The sequence below is a fragment of the Ovis aries genome, chromosome 7, assembly GCF_016772045.2.
Source record: "Ovis aries strain OAR_USU_Benz2616 breed Rambouillet chromosome 7, ARS-UI_Ramb_v3.0, whole genome shotgun sequence".
In the NCBI taxonomy this organism is placed as follows: domain Eukaryota; kingdom Metazoa; phylum Chordata; class Mammalia; order Artiodactyla; family Bovidae; genus Ovis; species Ovis aries.
In genome coordinates this window covers 86,971,977-86,997,594 of record NC_056060.1, presented here as the reverse complement: position 1 = coordinate 86,997,594, position 25,618 = coordinate 86,971,977, and the positions used below count along the sequence as shown (strand labels likewise).

The 25,618-nt window shown below is 40.9% G+C and overlaps 1 protein-coding gene across 4 annotated transcripts; it reads left to right on the top strand.

Moving 5' to 3' along the window:
* Positions 1-55: 55 nt before the first annotated feature.
* ALKBH1 (alkB homolog 1, histone H2A dioxygenase) lies at positions 56-25,618 on the top strand. Of its 4 annotated transcripts, XM_042252801.2 has the most exons (7): positions 56-258; positions 1,272-1,380; positions 4,893-5,055; positions 17,453-17,543; positions 20,844-21,037; positions 21,922-22,009; positions 22,217-25,618. In XM_042252801.2, exons 1-7 carry the CDS (start codon positions 76-78, stop codon positions 22,349-22,351), a joined length of 963 nt encoding a protein of 320 aa, XP_042108735.1. In that variant the 5' UTR covers positions 56-75; the 3' UTR covers positions 22,352-25,618. The 4 variants fall into 4 exon arrangements, with proteins under 4 accessions (XP_042108735.1, XP_027827885.1, XP_027827886.1 ...); XM_027972084.3 differs by having other exon boundaries at positions 4,926-5,055; positions 21,922-25,618; XM_027972085.3 differs by lacking the exon at positions 21,922-22,009.

Below are 25,618 nucleotides of genomic sequence, written 5' to 3'. Positions count from 1 at the left end.
TCGCGACCCCGGAAGAGCCTGCCTAATCTGGAGCACGGAAATCAGCTTCCGGGTCAGGGGAGGCTTGACGTCGAGATGGGGAAGATGGCGGCGGCAGTGGGCTCCGTGGCGACGCTGGCGGTGGAGCCTGGGGAGGACGCGTTTCGGAAGCTTTTCCGCTTTTACCGGCAGAGCCGCCCCGGAACCGCAGACCTGGAAGGGGTCATCGACTTCTCGGTGTCCCACGCAGCCCGCGGTACGGGACCTGGTGCCCTCAAGGTACGGAGAGAGGAGCGGAGCGCTCGGAAGCGATGGTCTCGATGGGCTCAGTAGTTGTGGCTCAGGGACTTAGTTACCTCGTGACATGTGGAATCTTCCCGGACCAGCAATTGAACCTATGTCCCCTGCATTGGCAGGCGGACTCTTTAACAACTGGACCACTAGGGAAGTCTCTTAAGATATTCTTAAATGCCAGGAAACCTTCATAGGTCCCTTAAGTTTAATTTATAAGTAATTAACAAAGGTAAAAAGTTACGAGCTTCGGTTAGAAGTTCCATCTAAAAGAGAGCAACTGTGGTGCTTTTAGTAAACAAAATTCCTAGTGTTTTATTGAAAGATTTTTTTCTGATTAGGGCACTGCAGCCTGGTGTTCCTCAAAGCCCTGTTTAAACACCGTGTTCAAGTTCCTCAGAAGCATTATTGTTGGTCCTAACCAAAGGTAGTCTATATACCAAACACCTTTGATAATTCAGAATCTTATAAAAAGTCACAATGGTGTGGTATCGTAGGAGAAGATAGTGTTAAAGGCCAAAGTAGGTCAGCTCCTCATGACAACTTCAAGTTTGTTAGTACATAGATGAGGAAACTGAGGATCTAAGATGTTAAGTAACTTATCTAAGACTTAAATCAAGTAAATGGTGGAACTAAGTTTGTTGTTGTTCAGTCGCCAAGTCGTGTCCAACTCTTTGCAGCCGCACGGTCTGCAGCATGCCAGGCTCCTCTGTCCTCCACCATCTAGAGTTTGCTCAAATTCTTGTCCATTGAGTCGGTGATGCGACTAACCATCTCATCCTCTGCTGCCCCCTTGAGTCGGCTCTTGGCATCAGGCGGCCAAAGTATTGGAGCTTCAGCTTCAGCATCATTCCTTCCAATGAAGATTCAGGCTTGACTCAGGACTCCAAACTTAGGACTCCCAACTGCCCCACATCAGAAATGCCTTTAGGGGTTTGAGATTCTCACAGTTAACCTGTGAAATAGCTTTAGCCTGCTGACTTCTGTTTGCTTCCTGCCAGGTGGTCAAATCCCAGCTAAACTTGTGCTCAGTCAGTGACCATGATGCACTCAGAGCAGGACTTCAGCCGGTCAGCAAGTGGCAAGCCCACGGACTCCAAGGCTATCCTGGTGAGTTCAGTTGAGCTCAGAAGGCAAAAATTACTCAATCAAAATCTGTCTAGTTTTGGAGGAGTAAATAGACAAAGAAGAAAATTAAATGTACAAATGTTCTGCTCCCAAACCCCTCCTGAATTCTTCCTTGTCCAAGATGTCCATTTATTTGGCATCTCCATAGGCTAGAATAGGAGTCAGTAATGTCTGCCTTATAGTGCAGGAAGTGACAAACCAGGTGCAAATCAAAGATGAGAACAGTGACTCTGGGCTCCCTGCCACAGCTCTGGACAGAAGGAGCACTTTGAATTGATAGAGTAACTCATCGTGTTCACTCCAGTCACAAAATCCCTACATTCACAAATGATGTAACAACTTAAAAGCTGTTGCTATTATCAAGACTGAATTTTTGAATAGAAAACTACAGTTAATGAAATCAAAAGTCCTATAAGGCAAAATAATCTAGATTTTTGAATTTCAGTGATGTCAGGTAGAGAAATTAAGATAATAATGAAAAGTAGGTAACGTTATTAACTTTTTTCCTAGGCTCATGGGGCCATTGTTGACTAATTATCATGAACCATTTAGAAAATATATAATGTCTTATTTGGCCAGATGATCTTATATCTCCATTCTGTACCTCGAAGACATAAAGTTAACATTGCACTGATGATTTCAAATGCAGGTCAAAAGCAAGAGAAATTCCTTTAAAAATTTAGTTTTTGTTGTTCCAAGAGCCAGGTCTGTGTTACAGCTATTAATACGTTATGACCACTGAAGGGTATATGTCGCTATCGTTGGAAGAGGTAACAACTTTCACGCTTCCATAAAAGGGCACATGCACTTTTGTGTCTGAAGTCACAAAGGAAACAGCTGAGTGGAGGCTTTTACATACGAAAGCATTGCTTGTCTCGCATCTGGATAAACGAGCATTTGTCACCAGGAGTGTTTTCTGCTGCTTTTATTCCTGGAGGGGCTTACCTTTCAGGCCTCTCTCCTGTGTTCATGGCCATGTTTAGCGGATTGCTCAGACTGAAAGTTACCAGCCCCAGTTTGGTTTTCTGCTGTGCATGTTGGAATATAGGCATACCCCATTTAATTATGCTTCGCGGATAGTTTTACATTTTTACAAACTGACGTTTTGTGGCAACCCCGGATTAAGCAAGTCTTTTGGCACCATTTTTCCAACAGCATTTGCCCGCTTTGTGTTTCTGTCACATTTTGGTGATTCTCATAATATTTCAGACCCCTCCACCAGCAAAAAGGTTACAGCTCACTAAAGGCTCAGATGATGGTTAGTGTTTTTCAGCATTGTTTTATATAATTCAAATAAATTTTTAGTTAAAGTGTGTTCTTTGGTTTTTAGACACAATGCTATTGCATAAATAGAATACAGTATAGTGTAAATTTTATTTGCACTGGGAAACAAAAAATCTTGTGACTTGCAATAACTCGCTTTATTGCAGTGGTTTAAAAGTCAAAGTATCTGTGAGGTATGCCTCTACTTGGTATTTGAAGTTTTCTAGGATTTCACACTTAAGCCACATCATTTGAGTTGGTACCTCATTATGTCCTTAAAGACTTTATTCTGTCTTTCCCGCCATCATATAAGCTGCATTTAATAGAAGTACGATGTCCAAAACATGGGAAACGAGTCTCACCTTACTCTGACTTGATCTGAAGGATCATGTTTACTTCAGGATGCTGCATATTCTAAAGGAACCTGAGTAAACCACAAGCTGTCCTTACAGAAGCGAGCAGGAAGGTGATGGGTCTGAAGACCAGAGACTGAGCCTTGGGTAGGGTCGACTTGAGGGGACCATGATAACAGCAAACATCATCCTGCATAGAAACGGGTGGAAAGCAGTGCATACTGGGGATTAGGGTCTGACACCAGACTGTGGGTTCATGTCCTGGCTCCACCGCTTCGTACTGTGTGATCTTAAGCAAGTTTCTTAATCTCTCTTGGCCTCAGTTTCTTCATATGTAAAATGTGTCTAAAGATAGTCCCCACTTTATAAGGATAGGATTCAATGTGAGCGTCCGTGTAAAGTAGTTAGGTCCTTTTCTGGCACATAGTTAATGCTCAGTAAATGTTAGCTACGTAGTTAGAGGCGTTTATCAAGAAGAACTGAAAACTGATTTGGGGTTGCTGTGTGTGTCAGGATCTAAGACCAATGCATGAAAAAATAAAATTAGGCAAATTTTAACTCCACAAAAGGAAGACAGCAGTTGTCTGGAACCAACTGCCTATAAAAGTATTCAATTTCCTGTCACTGTTCAAACCTGAATTAGACCGGAAGTATTCTTCATTTAATGTGATATCTTTGGGAGTATTATAATATTCTTATTTTGTAAAGTAGTGGTGATAACAGTCATTTATTGGAAAATTTTTTCATATCTTTTTTTCCCCAAAAAATATCAACAGTTCTATCTTTCTTAAATTATTTGGAGAATTTGACTTATATGTGAAATGCAAAAGTGACCTCCACACTTCTAAGTGAGTGTTCATTCCTGTCCTGAATTTTAGAGGAAGAGGAGTCCCTTCTGTTCAAAACCACTCTCTTCACCTTCTGATCCTGCCTTTTACAAAAACCCTTCCAGCTTTCGAGACCTCCCTGTGTTCCTTTTCCCTCTCCTATGTTCAGCCAGTTCCTTTCTGCTGGCTCTTGCTCATCATCTGTGAGCATGCTTAGGTCTTTCCAGTCTCTCCCCTTATTCTTCAACGGCTCCTTCTCAGCCTTTGTTTCCTTCCATAGTCAGACTTCTAAAAGGCATTATCTGTATAACTATCTCTCCTCCTCTATCCAAGTGCTTCTTAGGACAGAGTTTTTCATCTGTCTCTAATTCTTAAGAAAGTCCATACAGTGTATGTTTGTTAAATGTTGATGAGTGAATCGTTAACTATGCATATGATTCCAGTTGCATTGTTACTCCTCTTTTACAGAGGAGAGATGGCTAGGTATTTGCATACTGGACAGATGTCCATACTGTCTTTCTTCCCTGTTACAGTAGTCAAAGTTCAAAAGAAGCAGAAATCACAACAGTTGTTTTAACTGAGATAATTTAATATTAAAAAAATAATAGCCAGATATTAGAAAAGGCAAAAAGGCAGCACTGAGATGTTAGAGTAGCTACAGGAAGCAGCCTCCACCTCTGTGAACAGTACTCGGTGAAATTTGAAGGGTGACTTGGCAGTTTTAATTCTGGAGTTTGCTTCGGGATAACACAATAATTGTGTAGTACTTGCTTCTCTTGAGAATAACCCAAAAAGCCAGAGATAATTGCATAGTGATAGATATCTGGTGACCATCATCACAGCAGCTTTTTGTTAACTTGAAGAAACGCACCTTCCTCTAAAACTGGAGTGCAGGAATGAAAACTTACGTTTATGTGTGGAAGCATTAGCAAAAGGAGGTGTGGAGTAAATAATAAAGTAGGGGACATAAGGATGTCAGCAAAAATAAATGATCTGATTAACTGATGGAGAATTTCCTCCTCTTCTTTTTCTCTTGTTCATCTCTGTATAGGATTTATTTTTATCTCAAACCCCTTCCTCCCAGGTTACCAGTGGCACTGGGTAAAACAATGCCTTAAGTTATATTCCCGGAAACCTAATGTATGTAACCTGGACAAGCATATGACTAAAGAAGAGACCCAGGATTTGTGGGAGCAGAGCAAGGAGTTTCTAAGGTAAGTCATACCAGTCACAGTAAACCATTAGTATTCAGCTCAGGTCATCACAGGTCTTTAAAGGAACTACTCTAGTAGTTGAATGAAAGTAACTGAGCTGCTTTTTTTTTTCTCTAATGTCCACTCAAATACAGCACAGTTATATTCTTTACCCCAGGAACATTTGGACAGATGCTTTGACAGTTATAGTAAATTGAGATCCATTTTAAAGATTAGCTTATCATAGCTTAGATAATGAGTTCATCCTCGTTAATCATTAGATAATCCATTTTTATTCAGCTTCACCCTTTTTTCTGCTTGAAGAGAGTTCCTTTGAAGCCTTAGAGTATCCTGAAGAGAATAACACTAAAAGCTCTTCTGCTCTCCTGGATGAAGTCAGTATTACTATCTGTCTAACGGTGGCCAGCTGTTCTTCATGAAAACTAGTCTTTGTACCTTAATGTTGTTTCAGCTTTCATTTATTCTACAGATATTTTTTGAGGGTCAATTGTGTGCCAGACATGATGCTAAGCGTTGGAGATACTCAGTACAAAGACAAACAAGACACTGTCTCGGCACTCAGGAGTGCGTAGTCTATGGCAGGAACTCAGTATCAACAGGAATAAGATAATAGAGCTCAGAAAGTGTTAGAATGGATGTTTATTAGAATGCTGTGGGGAATCAGAGGAAGAAATAATTCTTCCAGGCAGAAAGAGCTGTCAAAGAAGGAAAAATGATTTTTTAATTGGGCCCATTATCCTCTTTTTTTTCTCTATCCATTTGAAATGGATCTTCAGAAACAGTTAGAGAAACCAGCCTTAACAAAGGCAGAGTAACTTGTTCCGTGTTACAGGAGCACAGAAGTTATACATTTATGTGTTTATTCAACAAATGTTTGTTGAGTTTCTGCTGTGTCAGATTCTGTGCTGAAGTGTTAGAGATTCAAGACAGAAAAGACACAGTTCCTGCCTTCAAGGAGTTGTAGGTTAGTCATGGACAGAGATCTGTGCACATGTAGTTAAATACAATTCAGAAAGTACAGAAAGTGTTTGAATGGGTGTTTATGAAAATGCTGTGGGGAGTCAGAGGAAGAAGTAATTCTTCCGGGCAGGAAAGAGGTGTAAGAGTTTGTAAGATAATGAGTATGGTTAAGTAAGTGGCTAGATTGAAGGTGAATGATGGAAGATGCTTCTCAGAAGTCCTGAATAGGATTGACAAGAGATGACACTAGAAAGGTTGGTTAGGGCCAAGGATAGTGACGTAAAGCATTGGTTCGAGAGTCTGATTGCCTGGGTTCCAATCCTGGCTCTGCCAATTACTGGCTTTGTTGACTTTTAGCAGTTTAACCTTTCTATGCCTCGTAGTAGTAGTATTTTCCTCACGTAATAGTGTTAGGATTAAACAAGATAATATGTGAGAATCCCTTAGAACAGCCTGTTAAAATCTTTGTATCAGTTTTGTGTGTGTTATTTGGACTTAATTTTCAGAAACTATGTCATATTAATTGTTTAATGATACAGTTTTCAGAAACTATGTCATGTTAATTCTAACAGGGAAATAGATGATTTTCTTAAGCTGAAAGGAAAATAACAATAAAGTGCATTGGTTTTCCTTGAAAAATCCTCTTGGTCTGTAGGTTATGTTACAAGCAAAAGCAGTGAGGAAAATCCTGTTATTAAATATATCTGCTGTAGAATTGAGAGCAAGTAAGGAGAAGGCAGTGGCACCCCACTCCAGCACTCTTGCCTGGAAAATCCCATGGACGGAGGAGCCTGGAAGGCTGCAGGCCATGGGGTCGCAAAGAGTTGGACACGACTGAGCGACTTCAGTTTCACTTTCATGCGTTGGAGAAGGAAATGGCAACCCACTCCAGTGTTCTTGCCTGGAGAATCCCAGGGATGGCAGAGCCTGATGGGCTGCCGTCTGTGGGGTCACACAGAGTCGGACACAACTGAAGCAACTTAGCAGCAGCAGCAGCAAGGGAAGATCCTGGCTGAGTGAAATTAGAGAGCTTAGAGTTTGTTTACTAAACCAGCCTCTGTTTTCAAAAAATTGATTTTTTTGTTTTGTTTTGTTTCTAACAAATGATTCTCTTGAAATGCCGGTTGTCATCTTCCAAGATAGCTCAGATGAACCTCTGTAATAAATCATCCTGTAAACAATGGTGAGATAATTTTTTTTTGGTCTAATAAATTAGAAAAAATACAAAATGTGATGGTTATACCTTCTGTTGTCAAGGGTTGGGAGAAATTGATATGCTCAGACATTGCTTCCAGCCGTGAAAATCAGTTAGGGCCTACTTTTCCTTCTGTCCCTATAGGATAGATGTTTCAGTTTCCTCATCTGGGAAACAGAGGGATTGGACTGGATAAGCCATTCAGGGTGGCTGAATCATGGTGAAAGTCACCTAGACAGTACGTGCTGCTTCTCCCACTTTCCCAGAGCGTGTCAGAAAGGGAGAGGGTCTGTGGTTCATAAAGATTTCCCTAGAGATTTTGATTATCTACCATTACATTCACAGTAAGAACCACTGAATTAGAGGACCTCTAAGAATCCTTTCAATTTTAACTTTCTGGGTTTCTGTGGTCGGGGCAGAAGAAACTTTTAAGTAGAAAATGAAATATTTGGAACATATAACCAAAAATAGACGTGTTCACAAAATTCAGTTCAGTTCAGTCACTCAGTCGTGTCCAACTCTTTGCAACCCCATGAATCACAGCACACCAGACCTCCCTGTCCATCACCAACTCCCGGAGTTCACTCAGACTCCTGTCCATCGAGTCAGTGATGCCATCCAGCCATCTCATCCTCTGTCGTCCCCTTCTCCTGCCCCCCAGTCCCTCCCAGCATCAGAGTCTTTTTCCAATGAGTCAACTCTTCGCATGAGGTGGCCAAAGTACTGGAGTTTCAGCTTTAGCATCATTCCTTCCAAAGAAATCCCAGGGCTGATCTTCCGAATGGACTGGTTGGATCTCCTTGCAGTCCAAGGGACTCTCAAGAGTCTTCTCCAACACCACAGTTCAAAAGCATCAATTCTTCGGCACTCAGCCTTCTTCACAGTCCAACTCTCACATCCATATGTGACCACTGGAAAAACCATAGCCTTGACTAGACGGACCTTTGTTCGTAAAGTAATGTCTCTCTTTTGAATATGCTGTCTAGGTTGATCATAACTTTTCTTCCAAGGAGTAAGCGTCTTTTAATTTCATGGCTGCAGTCACCATCTGCAGTGATTTTGGAGCCCCAGAAAATAAAGTCTGACACAAACTTTCCCCATCTATTTCCCATGAAGTGATGGGACCAGATGCCATGATCTTCGTTTTCTGAATGTTGAGCTTTAAGCCAACTTTTTCACTCTCTACTTTCATCAAGAGGCTTTTTAGTTCCTCTTCACTTTCTGCCATAAGGGTGGTGTCATCTGCATATCTGAAGTTATTGATATTTCTCCTGGCAATCTTGATTCCAGCTTGTGCTTCTTCCAGTCCAGCATTTCTCATGATGTACTCTGCATATAAGTTAAATAAGCAGGGTGACAATATACAGCCTTGACGTACTCCTTTTCCTATTTGGAACCAGTCTGTTGTTGCATGTCCGTTCTAACTTGCTTCCTGACCTGCAAAATTAGGGCACCCCAATTTTATGTTTGTCTAGTTTGTTGTCAGTGAATAGTGTACCTAGAGATCCTCATACAAAGAGTCCAGTAGTTGGGCGTAAGCATCTTTATTGCACCTTTGCTTGGGATGGGGGGAATGAGAAACAACCTGTCTGTCAGCAGGATTTCCCATCACCTGTGTGTCTCTCTGTAAGCAGCTTTATTATAGCATGCTTTATAATGGAGGGGAGGGGATGAGACACAACCTGAGTGTCAACAGCAGATCAGATCAAACATGACAGACCCCAGTAGTAGAATCAGGCACCATCCAGCCATTGAGAAATCCCAACTCCAGCCCTCCAGCAAATACAGCAGCATCGACAGTCGTAATGAATAAAGTCATTCCTCAGTATCTCCATCACATCCACGCGGTCTAAAGCCACCATCACTTAATTGCAGTGGCCTCCTAACCCGTCGCCCTGTGTCTGCTCTTGTCTCTCTCCAGTCTGTTTTCAACATAGAGTATTGAAATCATGCCACATCTCTTATAGTTCTTACCTGCAGTACTGCAGTTCGATTCTGATACACATCATCCAGAGTCAACACAGATACCACAAGTTAAAGGCGTGGTCCTCAGCCAAAGTTCCCTCACTTCAGACACCACCTCCGAGTTTGGGAGACCCCCAGTCTGTGCACACTTCTGACCAACTGGGTACAGATTCAGGGAAGTTCCCATGATGTCTTGGCGCCCGTGATCTCCCTTCACTCAATAGAACAATTCACAAAACTCAAGAAAGCATTACACTTATGATTATAATTTTATTATAAAAAGTACAGATCAGGGCCATCCAGTGAGGGGACTACAGAGAGATGTCTGGAAGGATCCTGAACGCAGAGTGCCCGTGTCCTCTTCCCAGGGAATCAGGACATGTGGCGCTCACAGGAAGCTCCCCCAAGGCCTAGTGTTCACGGTTCTAACTGGAGTTTCGTCACTTGAGCATGATTGATTTGATCATGATTGAACTCGGTCTCCCTGCCTGATACCACTTTCTAGCTTGACAGACCCACGTCCTGAGTCATCGCCTTAGCATAAACTCAGGCATGGTCTTAGGGTCCACAGTGAATAACAGATATTCCTGTCCCTTCCAGAAATTCCAAGGATTTAAAAGCTTGCTCTAAAGAACCAGGGGCAAAGACCAGTCAGATTCTTTGTGTACAATCCCATCACACTTAGAACAAAATAAACGTCTTTATCAAGGCTATAAGGCCTACATAATCTGACTCTCCCACCTTAGCTCCTGTTCTTTTCATTTATTCCCCAGGAGTCCTGGCCTTCATTCTGTTTCTTATACACTTTAGACGTGCCCAGATTCTTTGTACAAGCTGTTCCTTTTACCTAGAAAGCTCTTTCCTAGATGACCAATCAATAGATTGCTTCCTGTTGGTCTTTGTTCTGATACCATCTTGTGAGATGATTCCCTTATTTGGTTAAAAATAGCACATCACCCCCCCCACCCCCATTTCCCTTCTTCTTTATCCCTTTGCCAGTGTTTTTATTCTTCAGTGCATGGTAGTTACTAAATAAATATTTGTAGAATTAATTGGTTAATGGATACTTTTTTATACCTTTTGAATTTTTTGAATATATTATCTATTCAAAAATAACTTCAAACAATAGGACAAAGGGAAAATGTACATTTAAATCAACTTTGCTTTATCTATTTCATAAGTTAGCTTATGCAGTGCTTTGTATCCATTTTTGTATTCAGTGTATGTGAAGGCTTTTTTCCACTGATATTTTCAGTACAGAAACAGAATTAATCCCTTGCCCTTTCTTCTTCTTTAAGACTTTGTTTATGATGCTGTTGTAGCATATATCGTAGTGAATCCCAGCATCTGGCCCTCCTCCTCCCACTGTCTGCCCTGCCCCACCCCGAAGACCGTGGAAATTTTGTCGCCTTGGTGCCAACCACAGTTCTTTATATGTATTAGAAGGTGCTGAGTAAATATTAATTTTAAGTAAATTGTTAGCTTCTCTGCTAGCCCAGTAAAAGTATAATGCTAAACTTGAGAATGATTGATTAAAGACTGTATATAGTATCTTTCTATCTTATTTTCATTCATTTATTAAATAATGTATATTTATGCTTTAGGAAATACTTGGTGCTAGCATAGATATGAAGATTAAAACTCAGCCCCTGCCTTTGAGGAAGAGACTATTTAAGGAGGAATTCAGGAACTTTCATATATACAGGACTAAAACCGTATGCTTTAATAGAGGAAGTTGCAAAGTCCTGTGTGAGCACTGTAGAGAAATGAGAGACTGAGTCCAGGATAAAGACTTCCCTGAAGACGTGTTTAAACTCTGTGTGAAAAAGCAAATTAGAAAAATCAAGAGTCGAGTAGGAGAGGAGAGAGCATCTCAGAAAATTGCATGGTCAGAAACATAGCCATGAAAAATGGGAAAGTAGGGCTCCTTGTAGGAAATGCTTGGAGACAAAACGAGAAAGGTTAGGACCAGGTTATAAGGGGGTTTCCGTGCCATATAGTGTTGATGAAAAAGTAATTGATCTAAGAAAGAGATGGAAATATGTCATTTGAACCGAGCTGAGGACTATTACCTGGGAATAGCATGTGAGAAAGCTCCAAGAACTATTTCGCTGTTAGAAGTCGAGGCACAGTTGCGTAAGTTTTCTGAGACAGAGAGCTGTGTATGAAATGATGGGCTATTGATAGTTTACAGAGTCTGTTTCTAAGCATCCCCTTATAAGATCAGAAAGGAACAGTATCTTTTAAGGAGTTATCTTACTGATGCTGGGAGAATGTTGCTCTTTGTATGAGCAGGTATTTCTGCCAATGGGGGAGGTTTGATCAATGCATAATACAGATACACAGTGCATAGTAAGGGGGAGAGAGGGAGCTTAAAGGCAAAGAAATTTTTTTTATGTTTAAATTTTTCTTGTCTTGCCATAAAATACGAATTTTTTTCACAATAAGAAAATGTGGACTTTATCCTTGTGAATGGGGAATTCGAAATTAGTAATAGATTTTTCACTTCAGAGAATTTTTGTGGCAGTGCAGAAAATGGACTGCAAATTTAATCACTGCAGAAAGCACAATTAAGAATTTAGCTTACTAATGCATGCAAAAGATAATGCAGGCCTAGTAGAGACATTTTCTGTAGGACTTGGTAAGCAGAAGACTATGAACAGTGACAGAAAAGTAGTTAAGGATTAAACACAGATTTCTAAGTGGCAGGTAGATTAAGTTTGGGCAAAGTGGGGGTCATTCCAGATTTATTGAGATATAATTGACATATAATGTTGTGTTATCCAAGGTGTGCAACATAATGATCTGATACATGTATAATTTCAAATGATCATCACAGTAAACTTCATTAACATCAGTTAGCTCACATCATTACAATTTCTTTTTCTTGTTTTAAAAACATTTCTATTCTAAACTGCTTTCAAATATGCCATACAGTATAAACTATAATCACTATGCTGTGCATTGGGCTTCCCAGGTGGCGCTAGTGGTAAAGAATCCTTGCCTGCCAGTGCAAGAGACACAAGAGACGTGGGTTTGATCCCTGAGTCAGGAAAATCTCCTGGAGAAAAGAATGGCTACCCACTCCAGTATTCTTTTTTTTATTTTCCCACTCCAGTATTCTTGCCTGAAAAATTCCATGGGCAGAGGAGCCGGTGGGCTACAATCCATGGGCCCACAAGAGTCGCTATGACTGAGCACACAGGCTATACTTTACACCTCCAGAACCTCTCTTCCAGTGACAGGTTTTTATCTTTTGACTTCCTTTACCCGTTTCATACACGCCTACCCCTGCCCCTCCACCACCCCTGGCAACCACCAGTCTGTTCTGTATCAGATTTTTTTAGATTCCACATAGAACTGTGATCATGCAGTATTTGTCCTTCTCTGACTTACTCCACTTAGCATAATGCCATCCAGTTTTATCCACGTTGTCACAAATGACAAGATTTCCCTTTTTAATGGCTGAACAATACCCTACTGTGTGTGTTGCACAGTTTCTTTATCCATTCATCTGTCATTGGAAAGGCAGAAGAAAGAAAGCAACTTAGGTTGTTTCCATGTCTTGTCTACTGTAAATAATGGTGCAGTTATTTAATTCTGCAAAACAGTGTAGCAATTTCTCAAAAATTAAAACTAGAACTCCTGTGTGATCCAGCAATTCACCTTCTAAGTATATAGAAACAAGGAAACAAAGTCACTACCCCAGAAATGTATCTGCACCTCCATGTTCATTGGAACATTATATACTGAGGTTTTTAATGGAAAAAAGATGGGAGGAAGAGGAAAGTGAGCAAAGATAATCCTTAGTGTAGTTTGGGGCTTATTGTTTTTGAAATGCCTGTGGAGTATCCACATGGAGATGTCTCTGCCTTTGGAAATGGAGAACTGAGCAAAGTTCAGGAGTCAAGTGAGAGACAGAGGGATATGGGAGTTACACAGGAAGACCCTCATCATAAAGCAGTGGGAGTGATGTGGCTTTTTGTTTGGTTGGTTGGTTGTTTATGAAAAACATACAGAGAGAAAGCAGCTGGGCCTAGGAAGCATCAGGTCTGGGTGAAAAAAATTACTATTAGGAGCCAAGGTAGGAAAATGTTTCCAAAATAAGACAAGGACCAAGGCTCAGGATTTGATGATTAAATGGTATCATTGAAACTAAACTAGTTTTTGTAGAGTGTAAGCAAAAGTGAGATCTCAGTGAGAAGAGAGGGTGGGGGCAGCTGATATTGAGTCCTTTGGAATGATTTAATCACGAAGAGAAGGAGAGCTATTGAGCAGACAGAGGCAGGACTTAGGGTGCCTGAGTAAGAGGTTGGGTGAAAAGTGTTTTTTGTTGTTTTTTTCTTAAGTTTGTGGAAATGTTGAATATTTTTTACAGGATCAAGAGGAAGAAACAAAAAGGAAGGTTGGAAAGATGAGAGGAAAGATGATAATGGAGAAAGGCCTCAGAGGCTACATCAGGGAAATGGGAGACAGTGTAGGTGAGAACTGTCCTTAATGGAAAGAAAGAAAACCACTGCTGAGACCAGGAAGGAAGGACAGAGTAAGGACTTCAAACAGTATAGAGGTGTAGGAGAGGGAAGGTGAAATCATTGACTGGATCCTTTGAGTGGGCCTCTGTATGCTCTTTGTCCTGGAAGGGAGTAGGGGCAGGACTGAGCACTTGACACAAATGGTGAAGGTTTAGAACAGAAAGTGGAAGATGAGATAACATTTACAAGATAGCAAAAGGGCGTTACCGTAGAATTTGACGTCCGTTTGCTCTGGCTCACTGAGAGATTCAGGTTAAGAGAAACAAAACTGGAAGCACTCAAATAGTGAAAAACTGGAGTTCTAGGGACCTGAGATGCAACTTTAGGTTTAATGAAAGTGAGAGACTAGGAAAGGAAGAAGGACCAAAAGCTGTGATTGTGGAGGGAAATATTCAGAGTGGTGCAAGACACAATCCCTAAATCTTGAAAATGATTGAAGAAGCAATACCTGTAATAGGATATTGAAGGTTTTCTATCATAAGCAACTTCCAGATTTCTGTCCTAAGTGAGAGCTTGGTTCACTCATGTCCCTCGAGGCAAGAAAGAAAAAACATCAGTGCTTACCCACTGCATGGAGAGTGGGCAAGCAGGACAGGAGTTCATTTCCACACAGTTTGGGTTCAGTTGAAAGCAGTGCTGTAGAACGAGATTGCTGAGAGAAATGCTAACACTTACGTAAAGGTTTTCCCCTGACAGAAACTGAGCACAGTGCTGAGTGGGCATTCAGCAGAGGAGAAGGTGCAAGCTCTGCCCATCCATCATCTGCTGGCTACTGCCTGAAGGGGCAGCACGTTTCTGTTTGCAGTGAGCACCAATAATTAGGGTCATACCTGCTAGAAAACCTTCTTCTGGATAACTGGGTGAAGATTTAAAGTTAGGTTAGATGGCAACATTCCCTGCGTTCCTTCGGGTGGATAAGCAGCTCCATTGCCAGTAAGCCTTCTTGGCTTCTTTTGGACAAGTCAGGCTTAAAAAAAGAACTGCCCACCCTTCCATTCATTAACCCCTCAGTATTTTCTGCCTGAAAAAGATCTGGGAGCATGTGAAACCTGGTTTGAGCCTTATACTATTCACAATGTTCAAATGAAGTTTTTGGAATCTTTATTACCCAGGAGGCCCATGGGGACCAGAGGAGTCCCCAGGTGCTACCTAAAAAAGAAATGTCTAGCACAGGCCAGTCTTGCTCTCACATCTTGAAGGCCGTTGTTACAGCAATTGTTGCTACTTTCCTTCCAGAAATCCTATACAAAAGCAAGAATAGAAGTCAGGTTTTCAAAACAGGATATGAAATAAGGGATAGAATTTCATACCTACATTATATAAACACACATATACACATTTTCTCAAAATGGCACGCTCAGAATTAATCTTTTACTAAGCAGATTTTAGGCTTTTTCTTTCCCCTTCTGTTACAAGAACTGGAGTTAATGCCTGTGGAAGTACAGCTCTTCCCTGGCTGCTTTTGCACCCTGGACCGGTGCCCCTCTGTAATATTCATATAGGACGAAACCCAAAGCCTCTTCTATAGTGATACAGTTAAGGTAGAAAGAGATGTTCTTTTTGGTTTCCTAGAAAAACAAAAATTTTTAAAGTTCATGTTACAAGCTATATCTTCATGCTTAAGACCATAAACTGTGTGTTGGTTATAATAATGTATACCCTGTTCTTGAAGAACAGTAAGATGAAAAGCAGTTTATTGGTGTCACCTCAAATGTCTAAAACGCCATCAAATTTTCAGAGCTGCCTTGTTACCTTTATTTGTACAGATCAGTCTGGTTTGGGGTTCTTTGTCAAGAATAAAATTATCTCTTATTGAGATAAATAAAAGGTTGTGTGTGTGTGTTTGACTAGAATAGTGTTTCTCAAAGTGTGGTCCCTGGATCAGCAGCATCAGCATGGTTTGAAGAAGCCCAGTGCCCAGATTTTTACTGGAGGATGGTGCATAGGCAATCTCTGCCTGTCAGGTACCAAAATTCAGACTCCCAGAAGGAAGGCGTGTGTTCAGCAGAAACTGTAACGTTCATAGAGACACCATAGGAACGGTGAGCTTGGCCAAAGGCCAACCTGATACAGTCTTTTCCAAGGATAGATGTGGGACCTGCTGGGCCTCTCTTCTTCACAATTGTGCTAAGTAAGTTAGTATTTGATCCATTTCTTTTATTTAGTTACTGGTCTTGGTGTTGGGGCTTCCCTGGTGGCTCAGTTAGTAAAGAATACGCCTGCAGTGCTGGAGACCTGGATTTGATCCCTGGGTTGGGAAGATCCCCTGGAGGAGGGCATGGCAACCCATTCTAGTGTTCTTGCCTGGAGAATCCCCATGGACAGAGGAGCCTGGCAGGCTGCAGTCCATGAAGTCACAGAGACACAGCTGAGCGAATAAGCACACAGTGGTCTTGGTGTATGTCTGTGTTACAATGTCCTTAGAATGTAAACTCTTTGAGGACAGACAGCATCTACCCTGTAAGCTATCAGACCTCAAGATGAGTGCCACTACACTGTGAGCCTGCAATAAATGCTTCTGCTCACGCTCTCCCTATATTGCCTACTACATCACTTCTTGTTTAAATGCCGGCCATTCTTCAATGCCATACTCAACTCCCCAACTTTACCATGAAGGCTTAACTGATGAGACTGTTGACTTTGAACTTTCCTTCTTCTGAGTCTGGTGGTCTTGTGCTATCCATTTTAGTGCTAGATTCTATACAACCTTAAATTTTCTCCTCATTTCTTCTTATATTTATCTTTCATCTCCTATTAAAATATAAACTCCTTAAAGCAGTCCAATCTTTTCTGCTTTAAAGAGCAGTGGTTCTTAGACTGAAAAAAGAAGATTGATTAATGATGTAAATTATATAGGAAACTAAAATGATTAGGCCTAGCATTCTTGTATTTTTAGATATTTAGAGGTAAATCAAACAAGCAGGCTTCTTTAGAAAAAGAGTAGTTAAGAAATTCCCTGATGGTGCAGTGGTTAGGACTGCATGCTTCCCCTGCTGAGGGCCCAGGTTCAGTCCCTGGTCAGGGAACTAACATGCTGCAAGCAATGCTGCGTGGCTTAAAAAAAAAAAAAGGGGTAGCTAACCCCATAGATTTGATTAGACTAGATTATAATTACAGAAAGGACACCTCCATTTTATAGAAACCTCTTGTGGTTTAAATAAGGTAATGTTAGAAACCAAATCATTTAAAATGGCCATTAATTGTTAGCTAAGCCTCAGGTTTTAAGTTGTTTTGTGGGGTTAAAGAAGGTATGTTAAACCAGTAATTTTTGATTGTATACTATATTTTGCCAAAATTTTTCCCCTAAAACTGCAGTTCTGAGAAGCCACCATCATTCTAGATGTAATGATAGCTGTAATTAATCATGTCCTGCTTTCAGCCTACTAAATTGTAAATGTTCCATTAGCCAAATTTTCAATTATCCATAGGACTCTTTTTGTCCCATTTCCCGTGGACAGGTAAAGACATTTCTGTTGTCATTTTATCATTGATATTCTGGAGACTCGCCCTTTAAAATTGATCCCATTCAGCAGAGGATTTAGAACCAAGGATTAGAAATTAGAAATGCTAGCATATTTTTGGTAGTATTATATTCTTGGTCAACTCATTTATCTGTTCTAATTTCCCCTGAGGAGATCTTGGCTAACTGCTTATATAGATACCAAATTTAGACTCCAGGATCCATGCAACGTGCTATTGCTGCCATTTGCAATGAATAAAGCATCTTTTGTCTCCAATTTTGCAGGTGTAAAGAAGTGAATAAACGGAGACCCCGAAGTTTGCTAGAGAAACTACGCTGGGTGACCCTTGGCTACCATTATAACTGGGACAGTAAGGTATTCAGATTTTCTTGCTAATTCCATTGATTTTCATTTTTTATGCTTCTTGGGCCCACATAGTTTGACTTCTTTCTGGCCAAGCTTAAAGTATCAGATTATCCATTTGTGGGAGGGTTTCTTTAATATATTCCCTCCTTTAAAATCCTTTTGATACAGAATCTGAAGAAGAATAAATAATTTATCAAGAGAAAAGTACTTTTTCTTGTGCTCTCAGATTATATTATTTCATCAGAACCCATTGATGCTTTCTCTGGGGAGGTTTCAGGGATATAGATTTTTCTTTGCTGTATTCATGAGGAGTTTTCAATTATAATCTTTAGTTCCATTGTTATTTAGTGTTTGTTGATTATTTATTTTCTACATAATGTGTGCCTGGGGTGAAAGAAGCTCCCTGTACTTACAGTGTTCTCTCCCATCAACTCACAAAGAACTTTCAAGATCTAGATTCCTTTGACTGTTACATAAGGTCTGTGCAGGGGAGAGATGGGAAAGAATGTCTACAGTTAAAGTTCCATGTTTTCTTTCTTTCCTGACCTGTGCGCTTCAGAAAATGCCTCCTTTATCACTGACATCTCAGTGCCACTTCTCTCAGGTGTTTGCCACCAAAAGGACTTAACTCTGAGGATAAACTGAATCAAATTGGCATGAACCATCTTCCTACTGACCAGTTACTTTTTAAAAGCTCTATAGTTTCAGTCAATCCAGCTATTAATAAATGTATTAACTACTCAGAATAGTAATAAATGTTGCTCAGAACTATTCATGACATAAGCCTTGTTTTCAGTGATACATTAATGGAAAACCAGACATCTGGATTTGGGGAAATGGCCATGTGGTTTTCTTCTGGTTAGACAGCCTGGATTTGAATCCTGCCTTCAATATGGCTAGTGTCTAACCTCACAAGACGATTGTGAGGATTAAATGATTAATGCCTTTATAGTGCTTACACTAGTGCCTGACTGTTCTAAACAGTTAAATTCATTAACACAATGAATGTTAGCTTATTGGTTTTTAAGGTGCTAGTTTTATTGTAGATACTCTTTATTTCCCAAGGACCTCGAAGTTAGCCTCACTTACTAAGAAAAGCATGGTGTGAAAAGAGTCAAAACACACTGAATGGTTCATCAGAGAAAAGTGGAGGAGAGTTAAGAAGCAAGAGCAGTGCACAGGGAATTCGGTCGGGATAAAAGCCTAAAGGCTGACTGTTCGGTTACAGCAGAGGCGATCCAGTGCTGTCAGTCGTTGGTCTCTGTGAAGGACTGCAAAATGGTAGAGAAAACCTTCTCTATCTACACTCATAATTTTGAGAAATTAAATAGGAGCTCTTATTTGTAGTACAGGAAAAAAGAGAAGAAAAAAGTAAAACAGATTCCAACTGAAGAAGTTTGGCCATCCATCAGAGACTTTTCAGAAAAGTCTGATTTTTCTAATCAGATCTGAGGTTGATTGAATAACAGGAGGACTGAGAGAGGAGCATCAGACCAAGGAAGAGTGTCGGATGCTGCTGGCTTACGTAGTCCTCAGACTCGGCTGCTGCCTTGTTCTCAGAAATCATGTGTGTTTTGTATGGAGTGTTCTGGCCTTTAAGAGTTGTGACCCTTAGGTACAAAAAATAGAGGCAGTTCAGGAAGGTAAGTGCTGAAAATTACTTCCATTTTAAGGTCCTGACTTGACCACAGTGTAAATAAGTAAAGTCACTCAGTCGTGTCCAACTTTTTGTGACCCCGTGGACTGCAGCCCACCAGGCTCCTTAGTCCATGGGATTCTCCAGGCAAGAGTACTGGAGTGGGTTGCCATTTCCTTCTCCAGGGGATCTTCCCGACCCAGGGATCGAACCCGGGTCTCCCGCATTGGAGGCAGACGCTTTAACCTCTGAGCCCCCAGGGAAGCACTGACCACAGTGTAAGTCAGTTTAAATGTTTTGAGCGTGTCAGCCCATCAGATTGACCAATGAAATCACAGGAAGCTATGTTGTAGACTAGTTCTTAATTGATACACTTTCTGCCTTCTGTCCCAGGATCCCAACCAGGATACATTATATTTAGTTGGCATGTTTCCATAGGCACCTCTTGGCAGTGACCGAGTTCTGAGTTACCTTTTTACCCTAAGAGAACTCTCATGTTTGGGATTAGAATGGGCTTCCCTGGTAGCTCAGCTGATAAGGAATCCGCCTGCAATACAGGAGACTCCAGTTCGATTCCTGGGTTGGGAACATCTGCAGGAGAAGGGATAGCCTACCCACTCCAGTATTCTTGCGCTTCCCTTGTGGTTCAGCCGGTAAAGAATCCACCTGCAATGTGGGAGACCTGGGATCAATCCCTAGTTTGGGAAGATCCCCTGGAGAAGGGATAGGCTACCCACTCCAGTATTCTTGGGCTTCCCTGGTGGCTCAACTGGTAAAGAATCTGCCCGCAATGCGGGGGACCTGGGTTTGATCCCTCAGTTGGGAAGATCCCCTGGAGAAGGAAAAGGCTACCCACTCCAGTACTGTGTCCAGGGACTGTATATTTTGTGGGGTTGCAGAGTCAGACATGACTGAGCAGCTCTCAGAGAGAGGTGTGATTGCTCTGTACAGTTGACCCCGTGCAGGGTGAATTTGCCGGGTCTGTCATTGCGTAGCGCAGTGCCTACCATATCGTAGGTGCTCGGTGTTTTGAATTGGCTGCGTATCGGATTGCTGGATGCCTCAAAAATGTGTGGCTATTAAGAAGACAAACTTCTACTTTTGTGTATAAAAAGCTTTATGTATAAAAGAAATAGGCTATAAGGATATATTGTGCAACACAGGGAATACAGCCAACACTTCATAATAACTACAAATAGAGTATAATCTGTAAAAGTTTTGAATCACTGTGTTGTATATCTGAAACTAATATAATGTTGTAAATCAACTATACTTCAATAAAAAAACTTTTAAGGGCTGTATTAATATTACATGAAGTAGGGAACAGACTTATGATTGCTGAGGGGGAGAGGGTGGGGAAGGAGGGAATGGGAGTTTGGGGGTAGCGGGTGCAAGCTCTTGTATATAGAATGGATAAAGCAACAACAAGGTCCTGGACAGCACAGGGCACTATATTCAGTATCTTGTGATAAACCGCAATGGAAAAGAATGTAAGAAAGAAGTACACCCGGGTATAACTGAATCACTTTGCTGCACAGCAGAAACTGACACAACGTCTGAATCAGTCAGTCAATATACTGCGTGTAAATTAGATGATTTTAATCTTATGCCACAGTTTCCTCTTTTCCTGAGATCATTTTTTATTTTTCTTATTTTCCCTGCTTTTATCAAAGAGATACTCAGCAGATCATTATACACCTTTCCCTTCTGACCTGGCTTTCCTCTCAGAGCAAGTAGCTGCTGCCTGTGGATTTCAGGGTTTCCAAGCTGAAGCAGGTATCCTGAATTACTACCGATTAGACTCCACACTGGGGATCCATGTAGACAGATCTGAACTAGATCACTCCAGACCCCTGCTGTCATTCAGGTGAGTCGGGTCTAGGGATTTTGAATTACTTTTTGTCATTTCATTCCTTTTTTATAAAGCATTTTTAAGCTTAAATAAATAAAAATGTTAAATTTTTTAAATGGGTGAACTCGATATCACTTCTGGGCATCTTAGCAATGTACCGTAAGTAAAATTAACATCGACCTTTTGGGTAATGACCAAGTTAAAATTAATATTTCTGTTTAAGATGCATGGATTCTGTCTTTTGTAATGAGAGGTATTGTGAGTGTCTGTGGAATAGATGAGTGGTAAAGGCCATAAGGCCAAGGGAGCGATCTTTCTGAAATAGAGAAGAAAGCACAGAAGCCCAAGTAGTTTACTCTGCTTGTCTCCCTGAATGTAAGTTTATATTTTTGCAGAGTGCTGCACCTGTATCTCCAGAGGAAAGTGCCTGAACAGAACCTTCTTAACTGCCTTATCTTTAAAATGAACAGAAATTATAAATATCTAGTAAAGAACCCAAATAAATTTTTATTTGCTTGTTTAATTGCTTCAAACTCTATTTTACAGCAGTTCTGTGGTCTCTAATAGGTTTAAGTAGCAGACCACGGACTAGTCACTCACAAACACAAACCAGAGAAGAAAGATCTTAGCACACTTTAAAAAGGAGGATTGGGGCTTCCCTGGCAGTCCACTGGTTAGGACCTGGTGCTTTCATTGCCATGGGCCTAATCTCGATCCCTGATTGGGGAATTAAGACCCCATGAGCCACACAGCACACACACACACCCCGTCCCCACAGGAGTATTTGGAAGCAGTAAGGATCAAGCTGAAATCAGAAAACTAGTGCAGCTGGCAGTTAACTTTCCCAGCCGGGGCTAATAGCAGAAACTTACTATTGTGTGTGTTTTACTTTTTCATAGCTTTGGACAGTCTGCCATCTTTCTCCTGGGTGGCCTCAAAAGAGACGAAGCCCCCACCCCCATGTTTATGCACAGTGGCGACATCATGGTAATGTCAGGTTTCAGCCGCCTATTGAACCATGCAGTCCCGAGGGTCCTTCCCAGTCCAGAAGGGGAAAGCCTGCCTGGCTGCCTCTGGACGCCTCCCCCAGCTGACCTCCCCAGAGACTCGGTGGTGGAGCCCTGTTCTGGGGAGGACTGGCAGGTGTGCGCCAGCTACTTGAAAACTGCTCGTGTTAACATGACTGTCCGGCAGGTGCTGGCCGTGGGTCAGGACTTCCCTTTGGAGCCCATGGAGGAGAATAAAAGAAACATCACCACAGAAGGTTCCTGCCATCTGGATGAAGACAATAGCCAAGTCAAACGAGCGAGGCTAAACCCTGACTGCTGAGACTCGGAGAACCCATTCTTGTGCTCCGGCAGGTTCTACAGGAAATGGCTGTGCTGTTTTTATTGCTATCGACGTTAGCACCAAGACAGGCCAGAAACAGAGGCAGGGAAAAACTCATCATTGATCACACTGTTGCCTTAGAACTCATCCTGAAGAGGAAACTGATTAGCCACTTTGTTCAGAGAAGTGTTTGACATTGTCCAGTCCTGGTTAGGTTTTGGCAGTAATGTACGGAGAAATCCAAGAAGGTATGACCTTCCACAAGCGCCTTCTCAGTCTCGCCATCACCTTTGAGCAAGATAGAAGTGCATTTCCATGTCTCTGGAATCTTTAAATACCTCGAGTTTTGTTGATGGGAAACGTTATTCTCCTTCCACCACCCTGTCTAGGGATTCGTGGTAAAATTGTGGTTCCATGAACCATTAGTCTTACCGTAATTCTTCCAATCAATGTTGAATTCTTTGGACTCCTCTGGTCTTCACAGAAGAATCCTGTACACATAACTGGAAATCACATCTCCTAGGAAAGAGATTAATCCCAGCTATGTCTCTTGCCTAAAAGGTAAACACACATAAACCCAAGGAGAGAGGAACAATAGTTTCTCCCGATGTCTTTTGGGTCTGTAAACACTTCCGTTGGCTTTTAAATGCAATTTTAATTGTTGGACTGAAAAAATCCTAAGGGTATTCTGTAACTGTTTTCTCTATGAATAAACTTACTCAATTTTAAATTAAAGATCTGTATCTGCGTTTGAGGGTGAATGTATCTGGGATTAGTTTTTTCCTATTTTCAGTTGCTGTATTGTTCATGCTATTGAAGCCCTGTAGCTGTTTCTGCCCTAGTGTTCTTTGTAGCTGTCTCACAGGAAGGAATATTCCTTGACATTCTAGTCACTTTTGTTGTTGTTGTTGGATTATAGACAGCATGGAAAATGCATGAAGCACTGAGTTTTAATCTGTGTACCCCCACTACTCAGTATATCCTGAGCCTTTAAGTTACCTTATGTTTCTCTGGACCTCAGTTTCCTCATTCATAAAATGAAGATAATGTTTACTACCATCTTCCTAGATGGATGTTGCTGTGTCAAACAGTAATGGAAATTTAGTGCCCCTTTCTAGGAACATAAGATTGCCAGTATTTTATTACTGTATAGACTCTTAGAAACACCCCAGCTTATCTGTGTGGATGACTGACCAGAAGCTGCTTTGTTACCTGCTGCTTGTGACACGACTTGCCAAACTTTGATTTCTCCTCTGTCCTGCCCTTTTTTTTTTTTCTTGAGTGTTAAATAATTGAGTTTATATTGTAATCTTTGGTGGGTTTTTTTTTACAGGAATAAAAATTAATAGATTCATCCTTTATGTGTAGCTGGATTCTAAAATTAGTTCATAATAGGATAATTTTATATAATTAAAATTACCACCGAGAAAAAAAAAATCCCTTAAATTTTCCATAATATACATTATATGAACACTGTGTGCATTACATGTGACTCACTGAAAACCAGCATGTCATTCAGTAAATCCAGCAGTCAACTTGCCCTTCAGCATTTGAATAGGTGGTTCTTTAGTCAGCGGATTGTCAGATGAAGGTGTTGGCTCGAGGCCAGGGACAGTATTTCACAAACAATGTGTGTTCAAACTGCATATGGAGTGAGATGCGTGTGCTGTGAGAAACAGGCCCGCCAAGAGGACAGCAGGCCCCTCACCAGCCAGGCTTCCTCTAGGCTGCGCCCGTGAACTCCTTCGGGAGGTGGAGGGGGCTCAGCAGGACTGTTTGCACAATTCAGTTCTCGTTTTTATGTATATTTACTTCTGTGAGGAATATGTAGTTGAAGATGTATGTAATGCAACTCCACTTTGACACAGGAAACTACACAACTCAAGAAAAAGGGAATAAGCTGGTAATGACTCGCACCGAATTTTTAGTTGTCTACCAGAAATTTTCTAAGTCAGGAGTCAACAAACTATAACTCACCTCCTGTTTTCATACAACTGTGAATAGTGTGTGCATTTTTAAATGAGGGGGCGGATTAGAAGAAGAATATTAGTGATGCATGAAAATCATGAAATTCTTGTCCATAAATAAAGTTTTATTGGAACACAGCCACACTTAATTCATTTACAGGTTATCTGTGGTTGCTCTCATGCTGAAATGACAGAGTTGAATAATTGTAACACAGACCACATAGCTTACAAAATCTAAAAGATATGACCCAGCCTCTATGGTAAAGGTTTGCCAACAGCTGGAAAGGAAACCAGAACCCTCAAAAGGGACCTGAAACCAAGAGAAAAGACCAAGTAGAGGATTTTTCTTTTCTTTATTGTTTTATATCAAAAATGCCAGGATCTTCAGTGTGATCTGGTATATCTGTGTTATCAAGAGTCGTGAATGTTAGGTCTGGGGAAATTGACATGCTAGTACTCTGCAGGTGGGAATGTAACTTGCCATAACTTCTAAGGCTCACTTTGGCATCATGTAACCTGTAATGAATTCTACATCCTAGTTTGGTCAGGGCAGTCCTCAGTGATGTTTCGTTTTCCTCTCAGAAGGGTTCTGGTTTGATGACAAATTATATGGTCATCTTAATTATGTTTTAAAATCTGTACTGCCTGACCCAGTAAATTTCACTTTTAGTTGAGTCTAAGGAGGTAATTAGAGCTGTCTGCAAGATTTTTGTGGAAAAACATAATAGTGAAAGTTTGAAATAAACTCCAGAGACAGGAGTTGGTTGATTAAATTCATATATGTATTCAGTAGATGGTTTTTGTGCACTATTTTTTCCACAAAGCACTTGGCTTTGTGGTGCTTATTTCCTTGTGGAAATGACATAACCATACAGTGGAGAACTAAAGCCGTTAAAATTCACATCTTGGAAGAACAAGTAGAGACATGAGGAAAGACTTGTATTTAATGAGAAAATTCAGTTATGAAACCATGCATAGTAGTCTAATTCTGTACAAATTGTTTACATATTTTAAAAAAGTGGAAGGCTTTGTCTACCAAAGTGTGGATGATGGTGGGAGTATAATTGATGGTTTTTTTTTTATTTGTGCTTTTCTGTATTTCTGATTTTTTTATTGAAAATCTTTTTAAATCATTTAAAAAATACAGCGTGCTTGAATTTCTTTTAAAAAAAATACTGTCTTACCTAGTAGTTCTGCCTCTGCTTGAAATAGAATATAAATCTTGGGACATCAACATTGTCTAACAAGAGGAGCTTGTTCGATGAAGCTGTTTTATGTAATAAAGATACTATATAAACGA

What these genes read in the sequence shown, in the direction of transcription:
- ALKBH1 (XM_004011087.5), top strand. Translation starts at nt 76, where the DNA reads ATGGGGAAGATGGCGGCGGCAGTGGGCTCCGTGGCGACGCTGGCGGTG. An exon ending in CGGACTCCAAGGCTATCCTG is followed by an intron (nt 1,381 to 4,892) that starts GTGAGTTCAGTT and finishes ATCTCTGTATAG; the next exon opens with GATTTATTTTTATCTCAAAC. An exon ending in AGACCCCTGCTGTCATTCAG is followed by an intron (nt 21,038 to 21,921) that starts GTGAGTCGGGTC and finishes ACTTTTTCATAG; the next exon opens with CTTTGGACAGTCTGCCATCT.